This window comes from Danio rerio, chromosome 4 (assembly GCF_052040795.2).
Source record: "Danio rerio strain M-AB ecotype USA chromosome 4, GRCz13ab, whole genome shotgun sequence".
Classification (NCBI taxonomy): domain Eukaryota; kingdom Metazoa; phylum Chordata; class Actinopteri; order Cypriniformes; family Danionidae; genus Danio; species Danio rerio.
This window is the reverse complement of record NC_141024.2, coordinates 67360261-67378948: the sequence shown is the minus strand read 5'-3', so window position 1 is coordinate 67378948 and position 18688 is coordinate 67360261. Positions and strand designations below refer to the sequence as shown.

At 36.3% G+C, this 18688-nt stretch overlaps 4 protein-coding genes, 1 long non-coding RNA gene and 1 other non-coding gene across 11 annotated transcripts in view; 2 read left to right on the top strand and 4 right to left on the bottom strand.

Moving 5' to 3' along the window:
* LOC148682349 (uncharacterized) overlaps positions 1-18688 on the bottom strand; it is a 771506-nt gene that overhangs the window by 562830 nt on the left and 189988 nt on the right. The gene's annotated exons all lie outside the window — the stretch shown is intronic.
* Positions 1-18688, bottom strand: part of LOC141381810 (uncharacterized) — a 203854-nt gene that overhangs the window by 28145 nt on the left and 157021 nt on the right. The window lies entirely within an intron of this gene.
* LOC137490983 (uncharacterized) overlaps positions 1-18688 on the top strand; it is a 471679-nt gene that overhangs the window by 384551 nt on the left and 68440 nt on the right. The gene's annotated exons all lie outside the window — the stretch shown is intronic.
* Positions 1573-11009, bottom strand: LOC110439492 (uncharacterized). Of its 5 annotated transcripts, XM_088650563.1 has the most exons (4): positions 8436-8491; positions 7944-8095; positions 2365-3265; positions 1573-2286 (listed from the first exon to the last, which is right to left on the bottom strand). In XM_088650563.1, the coding sequence occupies exons 2-3, from the start codon at positions 8026-8028 to the stop codon at positions 2376-2378; spliced, it is 975 nt and encodes a 324-aa protein (XP_088506689.1). In that variant the 5' UTR covers positions 8029-8095; positions 8436-8491; the 3' UTR covers positions 1573-2286; positions 2365-2375. The 5 variants fall into 5 exon arrangements, with proteins under 5 accessions (XP_088506689.1, XP_087106412.1, XP_087106409.1 ...); XM_087250286.2 differs by lacking the exon at positions 8436-8491 and adding an exon at positions 8537-11009 and having other exon boundaries at positions 1573-3265; XM_087250283.1 differs by having other exon boundaries at positions 1573-3265; positions 8441-8496.
* si:dkey-237m9.1 overlaps positions 1573-18688 on the bottom strand; it is a 110754-nt gene continuing 93638 nt past the window's right edge. Inside the window, exon 4 of the transcript XR_015942610.1 lies at positions 1573-1626. The gene's annotated coding sequence lies outside the window, so the exon portion shown is untranslated. The remainder of the gene's footprint in view (positions 1627-18688) is intronic.
* On the top strand, positions 15133-15214 carry trnas-cga (transfer RNA serine (anticodon CGA)). The gene has a single exon. It is a non-coding gene; the product is annotated as a tRNA-Ser (tRNA).

Below are 18688 nucleotides of genomic sequence, written 5' to 3'. Positions count from 1 at the left end.
GGCCTCCATAATCATGACACTGAACACTTATCATGTGTACAATTCAGGCTTAAACGGGAATAAATTATATTTTAAAGAACATTTAATAAAAGAACAGTGATTTAAAAATGCAATAACGTTTTAGTGAGCACAATAAGCTCATTATAAAATATTCCAAACTTTTAAAGGGGCTGTATATTATAGTATTTACAACTATTTGTTGTACAACCTTTGTTGAACCCACCTGTTTCTGATGTTTACTGGGGAGCGATTCTGAATGTCTGGCAACTGTGCAGAGCTAAAAAAAAAAAAAAAAAAGATCACTGTATTAAGTAGCTTGAGGGGGCATGTGGTACATTGTCCAGTGGCTTCCAGTGCTTCAGCTACTCTGTACATGTTGTCGGTGGAGCTGGTGGTACTGCTGGTGCTGGTTGTGGCCAAAATCAAAGTGGGAACTATAGTAAGAGTTCAGTGGCATCTGACGTAACAGGTGGATATTCTATTGATGGAGCAGGTGGAAGAAGTGGCTTTGGTGCTGGTCATCTCATCAAAATTAAATGGAAACTTATTAAAATAGATTATAATCACATTTGATTTTTTTTAACTTAAAATGACAATCTTTTTGCTAAATTAAAATTATTCAACCCATTCTTTAAACAGGGTTTTGCTTGTCACCCTAAAGAGTTTAAAACAATAATTAATATTATCCCTAAAAACATCACAGTATTGATCAGAGGTTTTCTTTCACACTATTCTGTAATGTTCTCTCTTCCATCTTTATTTTTAGAGATCCAAAATGTAATAATAAGTTTTAAATGAATATTTTTATTCAAAGGCTTCATCATAATCAGCTCAGACCTCGTTTATTTTTAAAGATTTTAATTCACAGGAATTAGAAAAATAAGACAAGTTACATTTCTTTTTCAATTCTCCCCAAAATTAAAGAACTTCAGTTTAAATGATTAATGATGTGTATCCATCAAAAGAATTCCTGAGATTAAAAGTTGATAATAAGGAGATCTTGTCAATTTTGTGAAAGTCATATTGAAAACACTGAGCACGTTTTCTATAATTGCATATACTCATGTCTCATGTCAATATCCATGTAAACCCTTTTTGCAATAAACAAGTTAAATTTATTGTGACTAAAGAAAATTGTACACAGCATTAAGTAGTTAATAACCATTTATGCTTTGCAAAAAATTCTTCATTCATAAATATATAAATTTATAAATGTTGGTTTTTAAACCTTTTAAAGGGTGACAATGAGATTTATAGACCCAGACTAGTTTAAAAAAAAGTATCCTTTTCAGTTTTATTTTGCCCACCTAACATTGCTGTTAGTAATAGTAGTCACACACACACATGTGTGTGTGTGTATATATATATATATATATATGTGTGTGTGTATATATATATATATATATACATATGTGTGTGTGTGTGACTACCATTACAAACAGCAATGTCTATATATATATATAGAATTTGAATGAACAGATAGCTGAAGTGCTTCAATAGTCTGTTGAGTCCTGGAATTAACATGTAAGCTAACAAATCACTCATATTCTCATTCACAATAGAGATACTGGGTTTCCCATACACAGATTTATTTGTAGTAATGTGGGAGTTTTCACATGAACATTTCTTCAAAGGAAACCAAATTTGTGCACATTGCACACTGCAATCAAATAGTCTGCACTGAAAAGAGAATTAGAAAGATTAGGGAGGAGAAAATGTTTGGGGAGATGCAGAGAAAACTGTCCTACACTCTTAGATTGTGTTTTTGATTATTCACATTGTTTGATTGTCACTCCCTGGAACAAACACTGATTGCCTCCAATTTGGGCTTTTGTCTGCAGTGTCACAAAACTTGGTGGTGAATAAAAATCCACCTAAACTCGGCCGGTGTGAACTTGACAGTGAGAGACTGATGCAGACTCCATAAAGCCCTGATCAGACTACATAATGCCATTTGCCAGTTACCACAGATCAGATTTGTGTCAGATTATGAGATTTTGACTTGATCAAATCTTGATGTGTTGTGGGTAACAAATGAAGACTTTGGCTTCAAAACACTACACATTTATTTTGATGGACTGATTTTAGAAAAGAAACTAGTTTTCTTCATGAAAACAATTAAACTTTCTGTAAACAACTGGTTTTCAGTTCATAATAACTTGAAACACATATAGAGTTATTTTGCTTTATTGCAGCCCTGTAGAAACTCTCACAACCTGGCACATCTTCACCCCTCTTCAGTTATTGAGTTTAAATCTTCAGGTTCAAAGGGTTTCATTCCAGTAACTTGAGATGTATTCAAGAGTTCACACTTGTCCCGAGATGCTATTCCATGCTATCCCGGGTGAGAGCCTTAAGCTCCGCTGGACAAGGCCTCATTTTTGCTCTCCATTGTGAAGCTTCATGTGATTGATGAGGCTTCTTTTATGTTTAAAGCCCTTTCCACACTCACTGCATCGAAAACGCTCGCCTGAGTGAATCTTCATGTGTTGCTTTATGGAGTCTTTGCATGTGAGACTCTTTCCACACTGATCACATGTGGTTCCAGTGTGACCATTCGTGTGATTCATGAGGCTAGCTTTGGTTGTGAAGCTCTTTCCACAATGAGCACATGCAAACGGCTTCTCTCCAGTGTGACTTATCATGTGGTGATCGAGTGTGTTTTTACATCTGAAACTTTTACCACACTCTGTGCATGTGTAAGGTTTCTCTCCAGTGTGAATCCTCATGTGGATTTTAAGGTTTTGTTTTTGAGAAAAACCTTTCCCACACTGTGTGCAAATAAAGCTTCTCTCTCCAGTGTGAGTTCTCATGTGGACTTCAAGGTTGCCATTTTGCTTATAACTCTTTCCACACTGGAGGCAAGAGTAAGGCTCCTCCCCAGTGTGAATTCTCATGTGCGCTGCCAAGTTTCCTGTAGTATAGAAGCTTTTCCCATACTTTTGGCATGCGTACGGCCTCTCTCCAGTGTGAATTCTCATGTGCACTGTTAAGTTTCCTATAGTATAGAAGCTTTTTCCACACTGTTTGCAGGTGTAAGGTTTCTCCCCTGTGTGAACTCTCATGTGAACATCAAGGTTTGACCTTTGACTGAAACTCTTTCTACACCGTTTACAGCTGAAATTACACCCAGATTTGGATTTCCGAGGTCTTCCACGTGATGAAGTCTTTTTAGTCAGTGTGGGTTTTTCGTCAGTCGTTATTTCTTGTTGTTTCTCTTCCATTTCATTCCATTGATGAGTCTCTTCTTTCAGCACCATCAGGTCTTTAAAAAAAGAACAAAAAAGTTAACTTTAGTATGAAAGCACAAAGTGGTAAGCATGACATGGATATTTACCCCAAATATTAAAGGGACTCTACTATTTACTCTCCATCATGTGCTTTTAAACATTTCCTTTCTTCTGGAACACAAAGTAAGCCAGCGTTTTTATCACAATATCTTATTTTGTGTTCAACAGAATCAGGAAACTCATCAAGGTTTAATACCACACAATGGAAAGTCAATGGTGAGGCTATTTACATTTCTGGGTCAGAAATACCTTTAAAGAGTTCCTATTATGAACCTTTTTTACAAGATGTAAAGTAAGTCTTTAGTGTTCCTAGAATGTGTAGAATGTGAATCTCAAAATCAGATCATATACCTTGCAGAATATTTCATTTTGGAGGTCAGAGAAAAACCAAGCTCTTTTTGTGCCTGTGGCTGTAAATGCAAATGATCAAATGCTCTAGATTACTCATGTTGTGTTCCCTCATGTGCATCTCTTTCTTGGAAAACCTGATTGACACAAATCCTGCATGTTCATAGCAAGTGCGCATAATTCAGCTTATATTAGTGAGTTTGCATTATTGTATATAACTTATGCAAATGTTTTCCGGTACTGGTTTGCAGCTGGACAGGCATCCGCTGTTTAAAGCATATGCTTGATAAGTTGGTGGTTCATTCCACTGTGGCGACCCCTGATGAATAAAGAGAGTAAGCCGAAGGTAAATGAATGAATGAACTTGTGCAAATGCTTAATGCCATGTTTGCTGTAAATTGAAGTGATGAGAATATGGCAAGATGAGATACTTTGCTACTGGTATTCATTCATTTGTACTTTTGTTTTTGTTTTCTTGCCTTTGTGCATGTCCTGAGGCTTAGCTGAAGACCTACATGATGACATTTTATATATACAAAATGCAGAAATGCCATTTAAAAAAAAGGTTATCTGCTGTTTGTCCAATCAGGGACAGTGACAATGTAAATATACAAATAATATTGTTAACCCGGTGTTTGCGAATGTGAACTGTCTGTTAATGAACACCCAGGATTATTTTATAACCCCAGGTATAGCATGAGCAGTGTGAAACGTATTTACAGGTAACCCAGGATTCTGTTTATCCAGGGTTAGAATGACCCAGGGTTAACAATTTCAAGTGTGAAAATTCCTAAGAATACTCAGCATCAGCTCTCAGAATAGACGTAGTACAACGACAAACAGCAGCATATAAATATTCTCAATCATGTCATAGTGACCTGATGTAATTTGCTATTGATTTAAAACTTACAATTCAGTTGCCTATTGGAGAAATGACATGGAATAATAAACGGCTATACATGTTCATGACTATACATACAAAGACAAATAATAAAATAAGAAAATATAACTTTGCAACATCAAGCAGCATTAGGCATGGGCCAGTATAAGATTCTGACGGTATGATAAGCTTGAATAAAAATATCACGGTTTTGAGGTACTGAGATTACTGCTTTAAAATATATTATTTTTAAATGTCTGGGTGGCGAGGCAGTGGCGCAGTAGGTAGTGCTGTCGCCTCACAGCAAGAAGGTCGCTGGGTCGAGCCTCGGCTCAGTTAGTGTTTCTGTGTGGAGTTTGCATGTTCTCCCTGCGTTTGCTAGGGTTTCCTCTGGGTGCTCCGGTTTCCCCCACAGTCCCAAGACATGTGGTACAGGTGAATTGGGTAGACTAAATTGTCCATAGTGTATGAGTGAATGTGTGTGGATGTTTTCCAGAGATGGGTTGCGGCTGGAATGGCATCCGCTGCATAAAAACTTGCTGGATAAGTTGGTGGTTCATTCTGCTGTGGCGACCCTGGATTAATAAAGGGACTAAGCCGACAAGAATATGAATGAATGAATGAATGTCTGGGTAAAAAACAAAAACTTTATATTACAATATATTTTCTTTTGAGTCTTTTTTCTTTTTTTGTCAGGCTAAAAAATTTAAATGAATCATTGACTTCTGCTGTCTTCATTAGTTTCAAAAACACATTTCTTTACGATCAAAAATGACATCTTTTATCTGCTGGAGATACTGTTGTCGTGAAAAAAAAAAAAAAAAACTTAGATATACTGTAGGAATGGTACAGAAGAAAATATTGGCCGTTTTAAAAGTTTGATTTTTCCAAACGGCATACCTTGAAAGCAGTTATTGTCTCATGCCTAAGCAGCATAACACTGTTTTTATGATGGATAAATTAATTCTTTAAAAAAAAAACTCAAGTAAAAAGACTCCAATGGCGCAGCCTGCTGGTTCGTGAAGAATATGGTCAATACTGACGAATTTTTCACTCAAATGTTTGCATATCATCAGCATGCTGTAATCCATTTCTTAAGCAGAAAAAGTCATTTTTAGACTAGCTTGTTGGCCAGTTGTAGTCAGTGCAATGCTAAACATTTTTGTTCCACTATAATTTGTTCGGTTTGTCACGCGTCATCCCACAGCAACATCATATAGTTTAAAATACTGTACAATGTTTTATAACAATTATTTGGCCCAGATGAAAAAGATTTTATTTGCTCTATCAAAAAAATTATATAATTTAATACATTTAATAATACAATAATAAATGAATAATAAAATTAAAATGTTTTAGATATTTCTTTCAAATGATTTTAAATACCGTGTAAAATTGCCCAGTTGGAAAAGATTTTTATTTGCCCTATCAAAAATATAATAATTTTAATAATACAATAGTAAATGAATATTAAATTTTTTATGTATATATTTTAGATATTTCTAGCAAGATTTAAAATTTTGTGTAATAACAAGCAAGCAATACTTTTATCAACAAACTTTTTTTTTTCAAAATAAACTTTATTTAAAATAAAAAAACAAATGGACAAATGTTTTAAAAGTTTTAAAAACTATAATAAACTAAACCTGTGCAAAACACAGGTCTGTCCAGGTCAATGTCCTTAGCAGTAAATACATGAAGCACGTTTAAACAAATGTTATTGTAAGGAAAATAATTAAAGCATTTTAATAAATAATTTAAAACAAGTTAAAATGACCTTTTTGAATAATAAGATAAAATTTTTATTGAGTTGGATTGATGGTGATTGTATGGGTTTTGTCCAGATTGGGTAGAAAAACATGAACCTTAATTAAAGACCAAAGGAAAAATGAAGACTTGTTTATAAAAGATTTAAGACCTACAGCACAACATTTCAGTAAATTTAAGACTTTTTAAGACTCCAAGGAAACCCTGTTTAAACACAATAGCCCTGGTCAATAGTTAATATAATAATGATGTAACTCTAATTCAGATACTATCTGTGAGAATTAGTAACAACTACTAGAAACAAGTTTAAACCCATGAAGAAGTTGATGAAAAAAGGGGAATTGTGATCAACGTGACATATGCAAACATATTCCTGTCTTTCAATGAGTGCTTTTGTGCGTTTAGGAGAACTAGGCAGCACACTCAGGGCTGCAAGATGGATTTAATTTAGCATTCTTATTAATAAAATATATCTGAATGAGGATCAGATGACTGAGTTGGTCTTTGAGGCCCCATTTACACTAATGCATTTTCGTTTTAAAATGCATAAGTTTTGCTACAGTTATGCCATCTGCCACACTACGCCGGAGTTTTCGAGTGCCAAAAACGAGCGTTTTGGAAACGCTGAAGAGGCCGTTTTCATTCTGAAACGCTGCTGCTCCGTCTCAGTGTGGATGGGGAAAACAGAGACATCTGAAAACGGAGGCGGGGCTGCCGACATTCGCCTCTCTGATTGGGGCTTTTCCTCAATATTAAGTAGCCTAACACACAGTTTAGTACCGCATCCTCTTCTTGTAAGTTCAGACTTCACAAGTTTGATCAAGGCTGCAGTCTCCCCCTCCTCAGTTTGATATGGAAAACAGACTATACCGAGGACACGGGTAAATCTTCAAAGGGAACAGTGTACTTTATAACTTCATTCACATCATCCTGGCTACGTTGTTTAACTTTCTCAACAATAAAATGTAAACATGATTTAAGGAACTGCCTATTTTCATTTTAATATTAGCAACTTAACAGACAGCAGAAATGCTGAGAGGTTGTGCTGCATTTATGAACCTCATCTTCACTGTGTGGATATTAATAACAAAACGGAGCCTATAACAACTGCCTCTTTTCAATTTCAGTGAAAATACAAAACATGCCCTCTCTTTTGCTGAATATCAGTTTTAATAATCTATAATAGCCATTATAAAAGTATAACAGACAATAAGTTTATACAATAAAGGAAATAAAGGCAAGCGATCAGTCAATATACAGAATGTAGGCTACGTGGTTACATTAATCATTAACTTATCTTTGCGCTCAGCCAAAACACGTTACCTGAGAACAAGTAATAGATTCCAATGACCAAAGTCGGGGAATATGTCGTTAGATAAAGACAACAAGATGAATGAAATATCACGTTTAATAAATATAGTGAGATTAGATCCTGCGGGAGATGCTTGATGAGCAAGTCCGACGAGCAGAGCTCTCATCTGGGTAGAAATGCTGCATCGATTGCCTGAGAGTGTGTGTGTGGTCAGGTGATGTGCGTTTTTAGTGTTTTGGTGTGGACAGAGGGCTGTTCAGAAACGCTCTGTGGAATGCTAGTGTGGACATCGTTTTAAAACTAAAGTGCACTAGTGTAAAAGGGGCCTGAGAATAAAAAAATCAACCTGTTTGTTCCTGTGGATCTTCCTGTTTGACTCTGAATGTTTCTTCAATCTTCACATCTTCACTCTCCTCTTTAATAAATGCCATCTTTATAACAGTGTGGAGATCAGTCGATTCTGGAGGAGTTTTTTTCTCTGTGTTTGGACACTTTATCCTGTTTAAAATGAACAAAACAATAAAAATGTCCTGTTTAAAATAAATAAAATTATGAAAAGAAACAAAATAACTTCTCTTTAACACTTAACTACTTAAACAGTTTCTTTATATAAGAGTAATTAACAAAAAGAAATTAGGTAAAACGTTTCTTTAAAACACTTACTACACACTTTACTGTTACTTTATTCAAAAAAATAGCCCTCGGTTACTGAGAATAAATTAGTACTACGTTGTATAAAGGGTTAAAATAATATTTCCAACAGCAGTAACATAATTTAGCATCATATAAAAACTAAAACTTTCAATCGGGTTATATCTGTAAACGTTTTAAAACAAACCTTACTCCAGTTGAATTACAGCGCTGACGTGGCGCCGCCTGATGACGTCACACGCCATGCCAAAATAAAAGTCTGTTTTGTTAAGCTTTTTTGCCACTTACTGTTGCAGTCAAGACTAGGGCCAGACGGAATCTGTAGATGTTTTTTGTTATTTCTGCTGAAAATTTGGGTAGACATCTGCGGATTTCTGCAGAATGTTTTTGGGAGTATCCAACTAGAACCTTAATATGGGAAATAAAAATAATACCTTTTTTTACTTTTATTTGATGTTTACAATGCAAATCCAAATAGATTCACTTTATTAGGTAAACAAAGCAAGTCTCTCATATAATATATCTATTAAAAGACAGAAAATATTACTTTACAAACTGCATTGTACTTAAATCCGATTAACATTTTCATATTAGTCAATAATATTACTGTAATTAATTTTAAAACGCAATAAATTTAGATTTACACATCAAGTAAATAAACAGAATTAGTGATGGGGTAAAAATCTGCAGAATTCTGTGAAAAATCTGCAGAATTCTGCGCGCACAGATTCCATGTGGGCCTAGTCATGACTTATAATAAAAATAAATCCTAAATAAAACTAAAGTGAAATATTCAGAGTTTCAGAGAACAGGAAAATGTTAGGAAAGATACTGAAATTCTGGTAATTTTATAACAGTGATTTTACAGATTTCAGAGGAAATCTCTAAATATTAGAGGGAACATAAACCTGACAACAGATCCTATCTACGTCGCAGCGGATGCTCTATAATAATGTAGCAGTTTTGCAAACATCAACTTTCTATTGAGTTTGTGTCTGTCATATACAGTGCATATTTGACAGAAGCTTTAAAGAGCCTGTGCGGTGACCGTAGAGATTCAGCTCGGACGAGACGCCGTTTAAAGTATTTTTTTTTTAGATTTATATATAGATATACATATAGATTTTCATTGCTTTAAATTATTGCAATTTTTTTAATGTTTGTTGTTTGTAAATAAAACAAACGTTATAATAGGACCATGTGCATTGCATAGGATTATTCAGTATTTACATTCTTTGGTCGCAGCGCTGTTTTTTATTTATAGCATTTAGTCATTAAACAATGATACTTTGAAAAAAGTAATTGTAATTTAAAAACAAGCTTGCAATTCTTACTGGTGGTTGTAATATTTCAAGCTTGTTCTCAGACAAGTGTCTGGGTCACTAATACTTAGTATTTCTGGAAAATCCGGGATAAAATTCTAGTAAATGGTGGCACTGTAGAGAAATGGCTTCCCGACAGTTTTACACCACCTAAAAAACAAATTTGTTTTTATTTAATTTATTTATTGACCCTGCTAATCCAACGAGAATACTTTTTTTTTCTATGGTTGCATCTGCATTTTAGTTTCTGTGATAGGCATATTGTATCTTTCTCAGTTAATTCAATAAATGTTGTTCTTTAAACAGCTTAAGCATTGAGATTTAAACCTGTATTTTGACCCTAATAGTAAATTGTTATTATGCACATCTTAAAATTAAATGCATTTTTACTCTAAAAAAAATACATGTTGAAATAGAACACAAATAGACAAATGTATTTAATATTCCACAGTTTTATTTTTGAGTAACTGGTTTTCACTATTTTAGCCTATAATTTAAATGTTCTCTCTGTGTGTTTAAGTGTACTGTGTGTGTAGAAGAGTTGAATGAATTTATGCTCTTAATGAATGTGTACAGATGAATATTTGTATAAATAAAAAATGATGACAGATTGTGGTGTGTTTTATCATATATACAGATTAAATTATATTATGTATCCTTTAAAAAACTGTAATTATGTAATATGTGTTGGTTTGATGTTGAAAAGGTTGTTTAAGCATTCATTTCAACGTTAAATCATTTGGATAAATTATATGTTGAATATTTGTGAATTCTATGATGTTCCAATCGACCTAAAATTAACATCATTTCAACGTTAGATAAACCAATTAGGTCGTTTATATGTTGAAAATGCGTGGATTCTATAACGTTGTTTCGATCGACTGAAAATCAGCATTGATTCAACGTTGGGTAAGTAACCAATTGCGACGATTTCAGGTTAGATTTGAATGTAGTGCCTGACGTCGTTTTAACATTACCCCGATGAGCAAAACGATGTTAAATCAACGTCGGTGATCAACGTGAATTTGATATCAAAAGAAATGTTGATTTTAGGTTTTTTGAAAAAAATACATGTTGTACTTGGCCTAAAATGTACTTTCTTAAATGTTATAAATGGCAGAAATTCACACATAGATTAAGGTACATCTGAACTGTGATTTCCAATAATAAAATCCAAATGTCAAAAAATGGCGTTTATGGCGTTTTGCAACCAAACTCTTCATATACATACAGTTGATGTCAGAATTATTAGCCCCCCTGAATTATTAGCCCCTCTGTTTATTATTTCCACAATTTCTGTTTAACGGAGAGAATATTTTTTTCAACACATTTATGAAATAATATTTTACTAGATGTTATTCAAGACTTATTAGGCAAGTTATTGTATAATGATGGTTTGTTCTTTAGACTATCGAAAAAAAAAAAAAAAAAAAAAAAAAAAAAAAAAATATATATATATATATATATATATATATATATATATATATATATATATATATATAGCTTAAAGGGGCTAATAATTCTGACCTTAAAATGAATTTAAAAAATGTAAAAACTGCTTTTAGTCTGGCCAAAATAAAACAAATAAGAATATCTCCAGCAGAAAAAGATATCAGACATACTGTGAAAGTTTATACTTTTTATAATTATTATTATCTGACTGTGAAAATTACCTTGCTCTGTTAAGCATCATTATGGAAATATTTAAAAATGGAAAAATAATATCAAAAGGGGGGTTCATAATTTTGACTTCAACTGTACTTGCTTGTTTTTACCAAGTTACTTTTGTATTTGCATTTTAATTTATTTTCAAAATAGGATTTTATTTATAGTTATTTATTCAATAGTCATTGTATTTATGTAATATGCTTGCTGTGTTAACATAAGAATCCTCTGCCTTTTATACTTTAGTTGTAATTCATTTCAAAATTGTATTTTATATATAATTGTTTTATTTCTGTCATATGCTTGCTGTGTGTGTTTCGATGTATATTTTGTAATAAACTGCAATATATTTAAACAGTAAGGTCTTTATCTTTATTGATTGCCTGCATCATTTCAGAGAAAACAAGTACAAACTGTAAATTCTAATTACTTTCATTTGTAAAATAGATTATAAAAATTTGGTATTTTTTCTCAAGCAATGCAAAGTGCATTATTTATTACATACTACATGCATCCATTTAAAAACCTGTTTAGTGATGGGAAGTTCGGATCATTTTACTGACTCGGATCTTTAAGTCTTTTTTCTAGTCATTTCGTTCACTTGGTTCAGTTTGCCAAAATGTTATTAAAATTTTACGAATTTTTCCAAAACATCTACAACTAGCTCAAAAGGTTGATTGCATGACACATAAGTCATAAATAGAATACTATAAGAAAGAGAAAATAATAATTCAGTGTTTACCTGCTCTTTTGTCAATGAAAGTATTTTTGTCTCTTTGCTCAGCTCAACTCTTCATGTCTTTTAATGTCAGTGGTTTGGTTATGTTACACTGGCAGTCACATATAATCTTAACTAATGTACACAGTCTGAGCCGATAGAAGCCATCATAATTAGTTCACCTTTCAAGTCTTGAGTCGTTTGTTATTTACGTGACAGAATGACTCAAACCCGAGGTATCGAGAGATGAGCGGTTCAATTCTTTTTTCAGCTCTAAACGCATATAATTGGCCCGTGAGGAACGAGTGACTCAGACCCGATAGAGGACTCGTTCATGATTGACCCATTACAAAACCTGGTTAGAGATATCTGCTCCAGTCGGGAATTGAACCTTCAACCTTGTGATCTACCCAAAGTGTTATTTATGGACATATTTCTTGAACTAGTACTGTTATATATGCATTGAGTAGTTTCTGGTGGGCAGAAAATCCAAAATAAAACCTTAACTTCTTTCATTCTCAATTTTTCAAATTTTCTTCTTTTTCTCATATTTTTTTCTTCCCCTTCCAAAACAGACTATTGTTTCCCAGCTTACAACACGTGTACTAGGCATGAGGACATGGGAGTAAAGGCAGTCTTGTAGTTGTGGCCGAGTGATTAAGGCGATCAACTAGAAATCCATTGGGGTCTCCTCCTGCAGGTTCAAGTCTTGCAGACTATACCTACATCCTGTTCCTTTTTAAAATTGCAACAGTCATCAATTGTTTGCATTTCCAGTTTTTCTGGGGAAAAGTGTTGTGCTGGTAGGAGAAGAAAAACAACAGCGTATGCTCACTGAACAGGAAGGACCATATCACATGGAGGAACATACCAAACAAGGACTGCAATGGCTGTCCCATAGCTCGCCGTGGTTGTATAGTGGTTAGTAATTTGTTTTGTGGCCGCAGCAACCCTGGTTTGAATTCGGGTCATGGCAGGTTTTTCAAGGTGACATTGACGTTGCACTCTGTGTTGCCATCCTTAATCTCCAGCCTCCTTTTAGTGCAGGCTGAATGTTTACGTTTCCTATAGTGTGAAAGACTAGGGATTTGATATGAGCAACGGGACCTTTGATGCCAGCATGCTGTGAAGATAAACATTGATCAAGTCAGGCTTCTAAGGCATGGAAGGGATCTTGTCAATTGTTAAGTTTCCATTCTATGCTACAACAACAGAAAGACCTTCTGCAGTTGTCATTGATCTATTTAATGTCTCCTACATGACATGGAGTCCAAACTATTGTGTTGTACTGATGTCTGCACCTACAACAACCATAAACCCAACCTCACAGTAAACTTGTGTTTTAGCAACATGTATACCAACCATACGGCTTAACCCAACCCCACGGTAAACTTTTGTTTACCGTAAAGGTCTGCGCCGACCACAACCCTAAACCTTGCCTACTTAAAAAGCCTTTCCATGGAGCCCGGATACCTCATTCGGTAGAGCATCAGACTTTTAATCTGAGGGTCCAGGGTTCAAGTCCCTATTTTGGCATGTGTGATGGTGTAGTGCAGCTGATTGAAATGAGTAACCAAAATGTGATGGTGCTGTGCAGCTGATTGGCATTGACATCGGCCAATTGGCACGTAGCACCGCCTTTTTAAACCTGATTGGTCGGTGCTTGGGATACGTCACGTCCGACTCCGACGCACTGGTTTGGGTGTCTGTAGCCGCGGCTACAGGTAGAGGCTCTGCGCTCGTTCTGAATTTTTTGTAAGTTGTTTGAATCGACCCACGTTAAGCTCTCTTTTGGCATTGTTCTAGTGCATCGTGTGGCGGTGGCTTTTCCCTTGGCTGTGGTGGCTGGATGACTGTTCAGTTGCAGGTATGTGATGGCTTTGAACTGGCTGATGTAATGGGGTTTAGCCGCATTTTAACCTGCGTGTTTCATGCTGTACAGCTATTAATTCCGGCACCTCGCTGTATTGTATCGACCAACGCGTGATTAGAACGTGTCTGAGTGTGCGCCCATTGGTAAGTGAAGCACGTATGATATGGTGTGATCATTTAAAGGACCATGTTAATGGGCTTGTTTGCACTTTTCCTCCTTAGGATCCTCCCTTTTCCCCTTTCTTTCTCTCTTACGTCGGATCTTCCTCTGGTATCATTTGCTTACTAGCTCCCGTGTTCATCGCTATTGCCGTGGTTACCAGAGACCGTCTGCAACTGCTGCTAATGCTAACGGCGGCGTATTGGCTGCCGCTTGGACACCACCAATGCAGCTGCTAGCGGGGACTGCCTGCAATAACTCTTAGCGTGCTGCTTTGTGCTCCCCTTCATTCTTTCATTTGTTTATTTGTGTTGGATAATTGATTTGTATACATTAGCATTCTTCTGTTTTTTTTGTTGTGTCTTTATTTATGCAAAGTATTGATTTGTTTTTCGTTATTAAGAGTATTCTTTTGTGAGTTTAGTCTTATTTCTAGTAACAGTTAATGTTGGGTCTAGTGTAGGTCAGATGGTGTAAATACAGCTGTAGCTATCTTTCAATTAGATCATGTAAAGTAAGTGTTAACCTGATTGACCCACTTATTTGTGTTTTGTTGGTTATTTATTTTTATTTTTATTTATTTCAGGAACTGAGGTTTCCCCCGGTGGATGACGGGTCACTTTCCACTGGTGGTGGTGTTTCTCTATCGTGTGCTGTGGACACTGAGTGCGTGATAGCGTGATTTTTGAGTGCACTGTGGTGTGTGCGTGTGCTGGGGTAAAGTCTGTCCACTCGTACCCAGTCAGTGGGAACCTCCAATCCTGGTTTGGTTTTGTTTATTTATTGTTTCTTGTGTTTAATAATGAAGTGGGAGTTTTTGATGTGTTTTTAAGAACCGTACCATTTGATAGTTTTATTCCAAATAAATATTTTTGTACTTTTTCATTAACTCACGTCTCTGTGCCTTTCTGGGAGAAACGAACCTGTGTCCTTTTCTAATAGTTGTTTCCCTGGGTAACTCCCGGGGTGGCGTAGTCGGTTATTTTTATTTAAAGAGATTTAAACCCTACTCTATACCCTCGTCACACATGCAAGACTCTTTTTGTGGAGCCACAGCTTGTGCCGTTGAGCAATTGCTTGCCGAAAGATTCATCTGGATGCACAACACGTGTACTAGGCTTGAGGACATGGCTTTGCAAGCAGTCTTGTAGTCGTGGCCGAGTGGTTAAGGCGATGGACTCGAAATCCATTGGGGTTTCCCCACGCAGGTTCGAATCCTGCCGACTACGTCCAGGCAGTGCGCAGGACTTAGTTTGCAACCTTCCATGATTGTTTGCAACTCCATTGTTTCTTGGGGAAAAGGGCAGTGCTGGAAGGGAAAAGCAACAAAAATAAAACGGTAGCACATGCTATCTAACTGCCCTGGGGGCTGTAGTATCCTGGAGTAACCACAAGAGGTCGTTATTGGTTTATACATGTGTGTTATTGCCTGTAACCCAGTTGAAAGACGAGAGCCGATGCAGGAAGGCATACGGTTAAATTGTCTGTTGTTACAACTAAAGTAAACAGAAGTAAATGTTCGTTTCAACCCTATACTTGCAGTAGAGTTATCTTTATTGAAGATACAACATTTTTGGCGACGAGGATAAAGCGGAAGCACGTGATGACAGCAAATTAATGAGGTAGAAATGACGGAACACTGTGCTAATAACTGCCTGTGATGGAATTAGAAGAAAAAAAAAAAAAAGATCGTGTGAAAAGCAACCATGGCTACAGGAACTATTGGCTCACTAAAAATGTTTGATGCTAAAATTCAAACATGGGAAGAATATTCCGAAGTGCTGGAGCAATTTTTCGTGTCTAATGGAATCGAAGATGAGGGTAAGCAAAGAGCTATTCTCATAAGTGTTGTGGGACCACAAACTTACAGTGTGATGCGAAATCTTCTAAGCCCTGTGTGGGGAGTCAACGGATTGTTCCAGAACCGAACAAGTCACAGACCATGTTATCCTTAAAAGATTGGTTGGTGCCTACAAGTCTGAGCTTTGATTTCATTTTCAAAGCAACCCACAGGCACCCAGCAAAAGGCAATCCACAGGATGACTAGCCAGTCAACATCACAGTTGCGTGTTAATTAACTTTACACCTTAAAACAATAAGAGGCTCTACAATCAAAAACCCACCAAACCGGTTTTTGAGAAGTACCTTTTGGTTCGCGTGTCCTTTGGCGTCTGCAAGGAATACACATTCTCAGGCAGACACAGAAGCGATCAGAAACGCTTCCAAAGTTTAATGGACATTTAAGTAAAACAGTTTATTTGAGTAATGTACGTTTGCTTTATGTTTCTGTAGGTTTTTGTGTGTACATGTTCCATGTGTTTAACAAAACTGTTATGGATAGTTATTGAGTTATAGCCCTCAGCGACAAGTGAAATCTACAGAATGTTTGTGAAATACTTCATGTTTGGTATCGATTGAAAGCTAGGAACATTTCAAATGCATTGGTTTATATGAAGAAACCATACTATGAAAAGTGTCGATGTTATAAGACTTTATTTTAACCACTATGCTATCAAAGCAGCACCCACACCAGGTGTCAACCCGGCCTCCTATAGGGCAGAATTGGGGTGTGACTCCACCCCGCACCTTATCTGATTGGAAAAGTATTGTGTAGACCCAGCCTCTACCAAAGCCTATAAAACTTTGAACAAAGGAATTTCCTCGTCGTCTTTTGCCAGTCATCTTTGCCAGTCGTCACCGCCGTCGCTGCCCGGACGTCGCTCTTCTCGTGCTGTGGCCGTTACATCGCCTCGCCGGAAGCCTCGTTACATCACGGAGCAGACCGCGACCTTCACTTGCTGCCGGCTCGACCCCCGATCTGCTTGTGCAACCGCTTCAACAACAAGCCATCGGGTCAACACATCCAAACTCTGAAACTCATCCTAACTACAGGAACCCAGGAAGGACTTCGAACGCCGCCTTGTCCAACATCCGTATCCCTAGCAACCGACTAAGGAAACCCCTCTTCACCGACAAGGGAATTCCATCACGTCACTGAAGTTGCTACGCTGACCAATCAGCTTCACCGGGATTTCCCTTTGGACCAGTCGAAGAAACCAAAAATTCCATCAGAACGCAAGTAGCACAAACAAGGTTTCTACCCATTACTGAATCTGGTGTGAATTATGTTTAAGTAGTAAAGAATAACGAAATTCTCTGCTTTTATGGTTTCTCTCAGGTTACAATGCTAAGAACTTAGCAAAGGCTAGAAGTTGAATCCACTCAGTCAAAACTCTCCTCAAACTGCTTGTGTGTGTGTGTATGTATGTGCATTTGTTTGTTTTACGTAGATTAGTACTTTGTGTTATAGAGTAGCAATAAACTTTTGTTTCGTTTTAAGATCTGTGTTGTTGTGTTGTGTGCTTTATAAGTTAATGCCTCAGCTTCAGATACTGCTACCTTGCTCATTAAATAATTAGATACTGTTTTTATATTGTTATTGTTGGCCACGTAATAATATAATACAGAATTGCTTTACACTAAACATTCTATTTGCTGGACAAATACTTAAGTTAAGTGTAAGCTTTAAATAATTCTATGTGAATCATGTTCGAATCTTTGATTCGAATCCCCAAAGTTTAAACATGATTTAAACCAAAGAGCTGATTCTTACACATAAAATTAAGAAGGGTAAATAACAAAATATGATTTATTTAACAAGCAAATTAAATATATTTAAATAAGATGAAAATGAAAACACAAAGGACTAAAAACCAGCTCAAATGTTCTTGAATAAAACGTGTTACAGTGATGTACACATGTACAAATACGTCATGTCCGAAAAAGCCTTTTTTAGAGGTGTTTTGACAGTTCAGAGCCACCGTACAAGTAAACAGCTTACAGATAGTACGTTTAGAAAATGCGGCACAGATTCATGCTATTTGGCGTTTTAGATTCTTTCGAACATGTAGCTGCTGCTTGTCAATCAGATGCGTCTGCACTCGTTCTTGCTGTCAATTGCGGGGGGAAAATGATCGATGAAAAGTTTATGATAAACCGCTGAGTTTTACTCAACTGTAGAGGAAGAGTTGCCATCAGAGTCCGATTTTCATACAAAACCTGCAATGAGCTGACTTTATGGCTAACAGAGCTGTATATAAAGACAGAATGAGCCGCTGGTCGAGAGCCTCTATGACTGGATTCACCCCCCGTGCTACAGTGTGTGTGTGCGCGCGGTGACAGCTCGCGCGCTCGTCATAATCAATATGAATATTTCGATCAAACTGAATACATCTTACATCAACAACACATGACAAGCAACGCGTTGATAATAACAAATAATCAGATTACAAACAACTGTTGTAAAATGTGCGGTTCCAGTTGCAGTTTGGTGTGTGTGTGTGTGAAGCGTAGAGGGAGAGGGAGAGAGATAGGAGCGGATTTTGGGCAATGAGACTATTTTAAGTGACTGATTTGTTGTACCACATGGAAAGTAATAAATATTTTGGACCAAGTTACATGTGTCCTCGTTCATTCACCGGCTGCAACTAAAAGAGAAGGCAATTCACCACGAAACTAATATTATTCGACCCTGGAGTAATAAGTTAAGATCCCCTGCTATCTCGACACAACAAAGAGACGGAGCTGGAAAGGTTTACATAGGTAATATTTTTCCTGAGGCGATTTAAAGCAAAATACACAATGACACTCAATCAAACACATCTACAATGATAAGGAAAATGGTTACTTACTGACTTATTAAC

What these genes read in the sequence shown, in the direction of transcription:
- LOC110439492 (XM_087250283.1), bottom strand. Translation starts at nt 8,493, where the DNA reads ATGGCGTGTGACGTCATCAGGCGGCGCCACGTCAGCGCTGTAATTCAA. An exon ending in AGCGCTGTAATTCAACTGGA is followed by an intron (nt 8,096 to 8,440) that starts GTAAGGTTTGTT and finishes CATTTTAAACAG; the next exon opens with GATAAAGTGTCCAAACACAG. An exon ending in AGATCCACAGGAACAAACAG is followed by an intron (nt 3,266 to 7,943) that starts GTTGATTTTTTT and finishes CTTTTTTTAAAG; the next exon opens with ACCTGATGGTGCTGAAAGAA.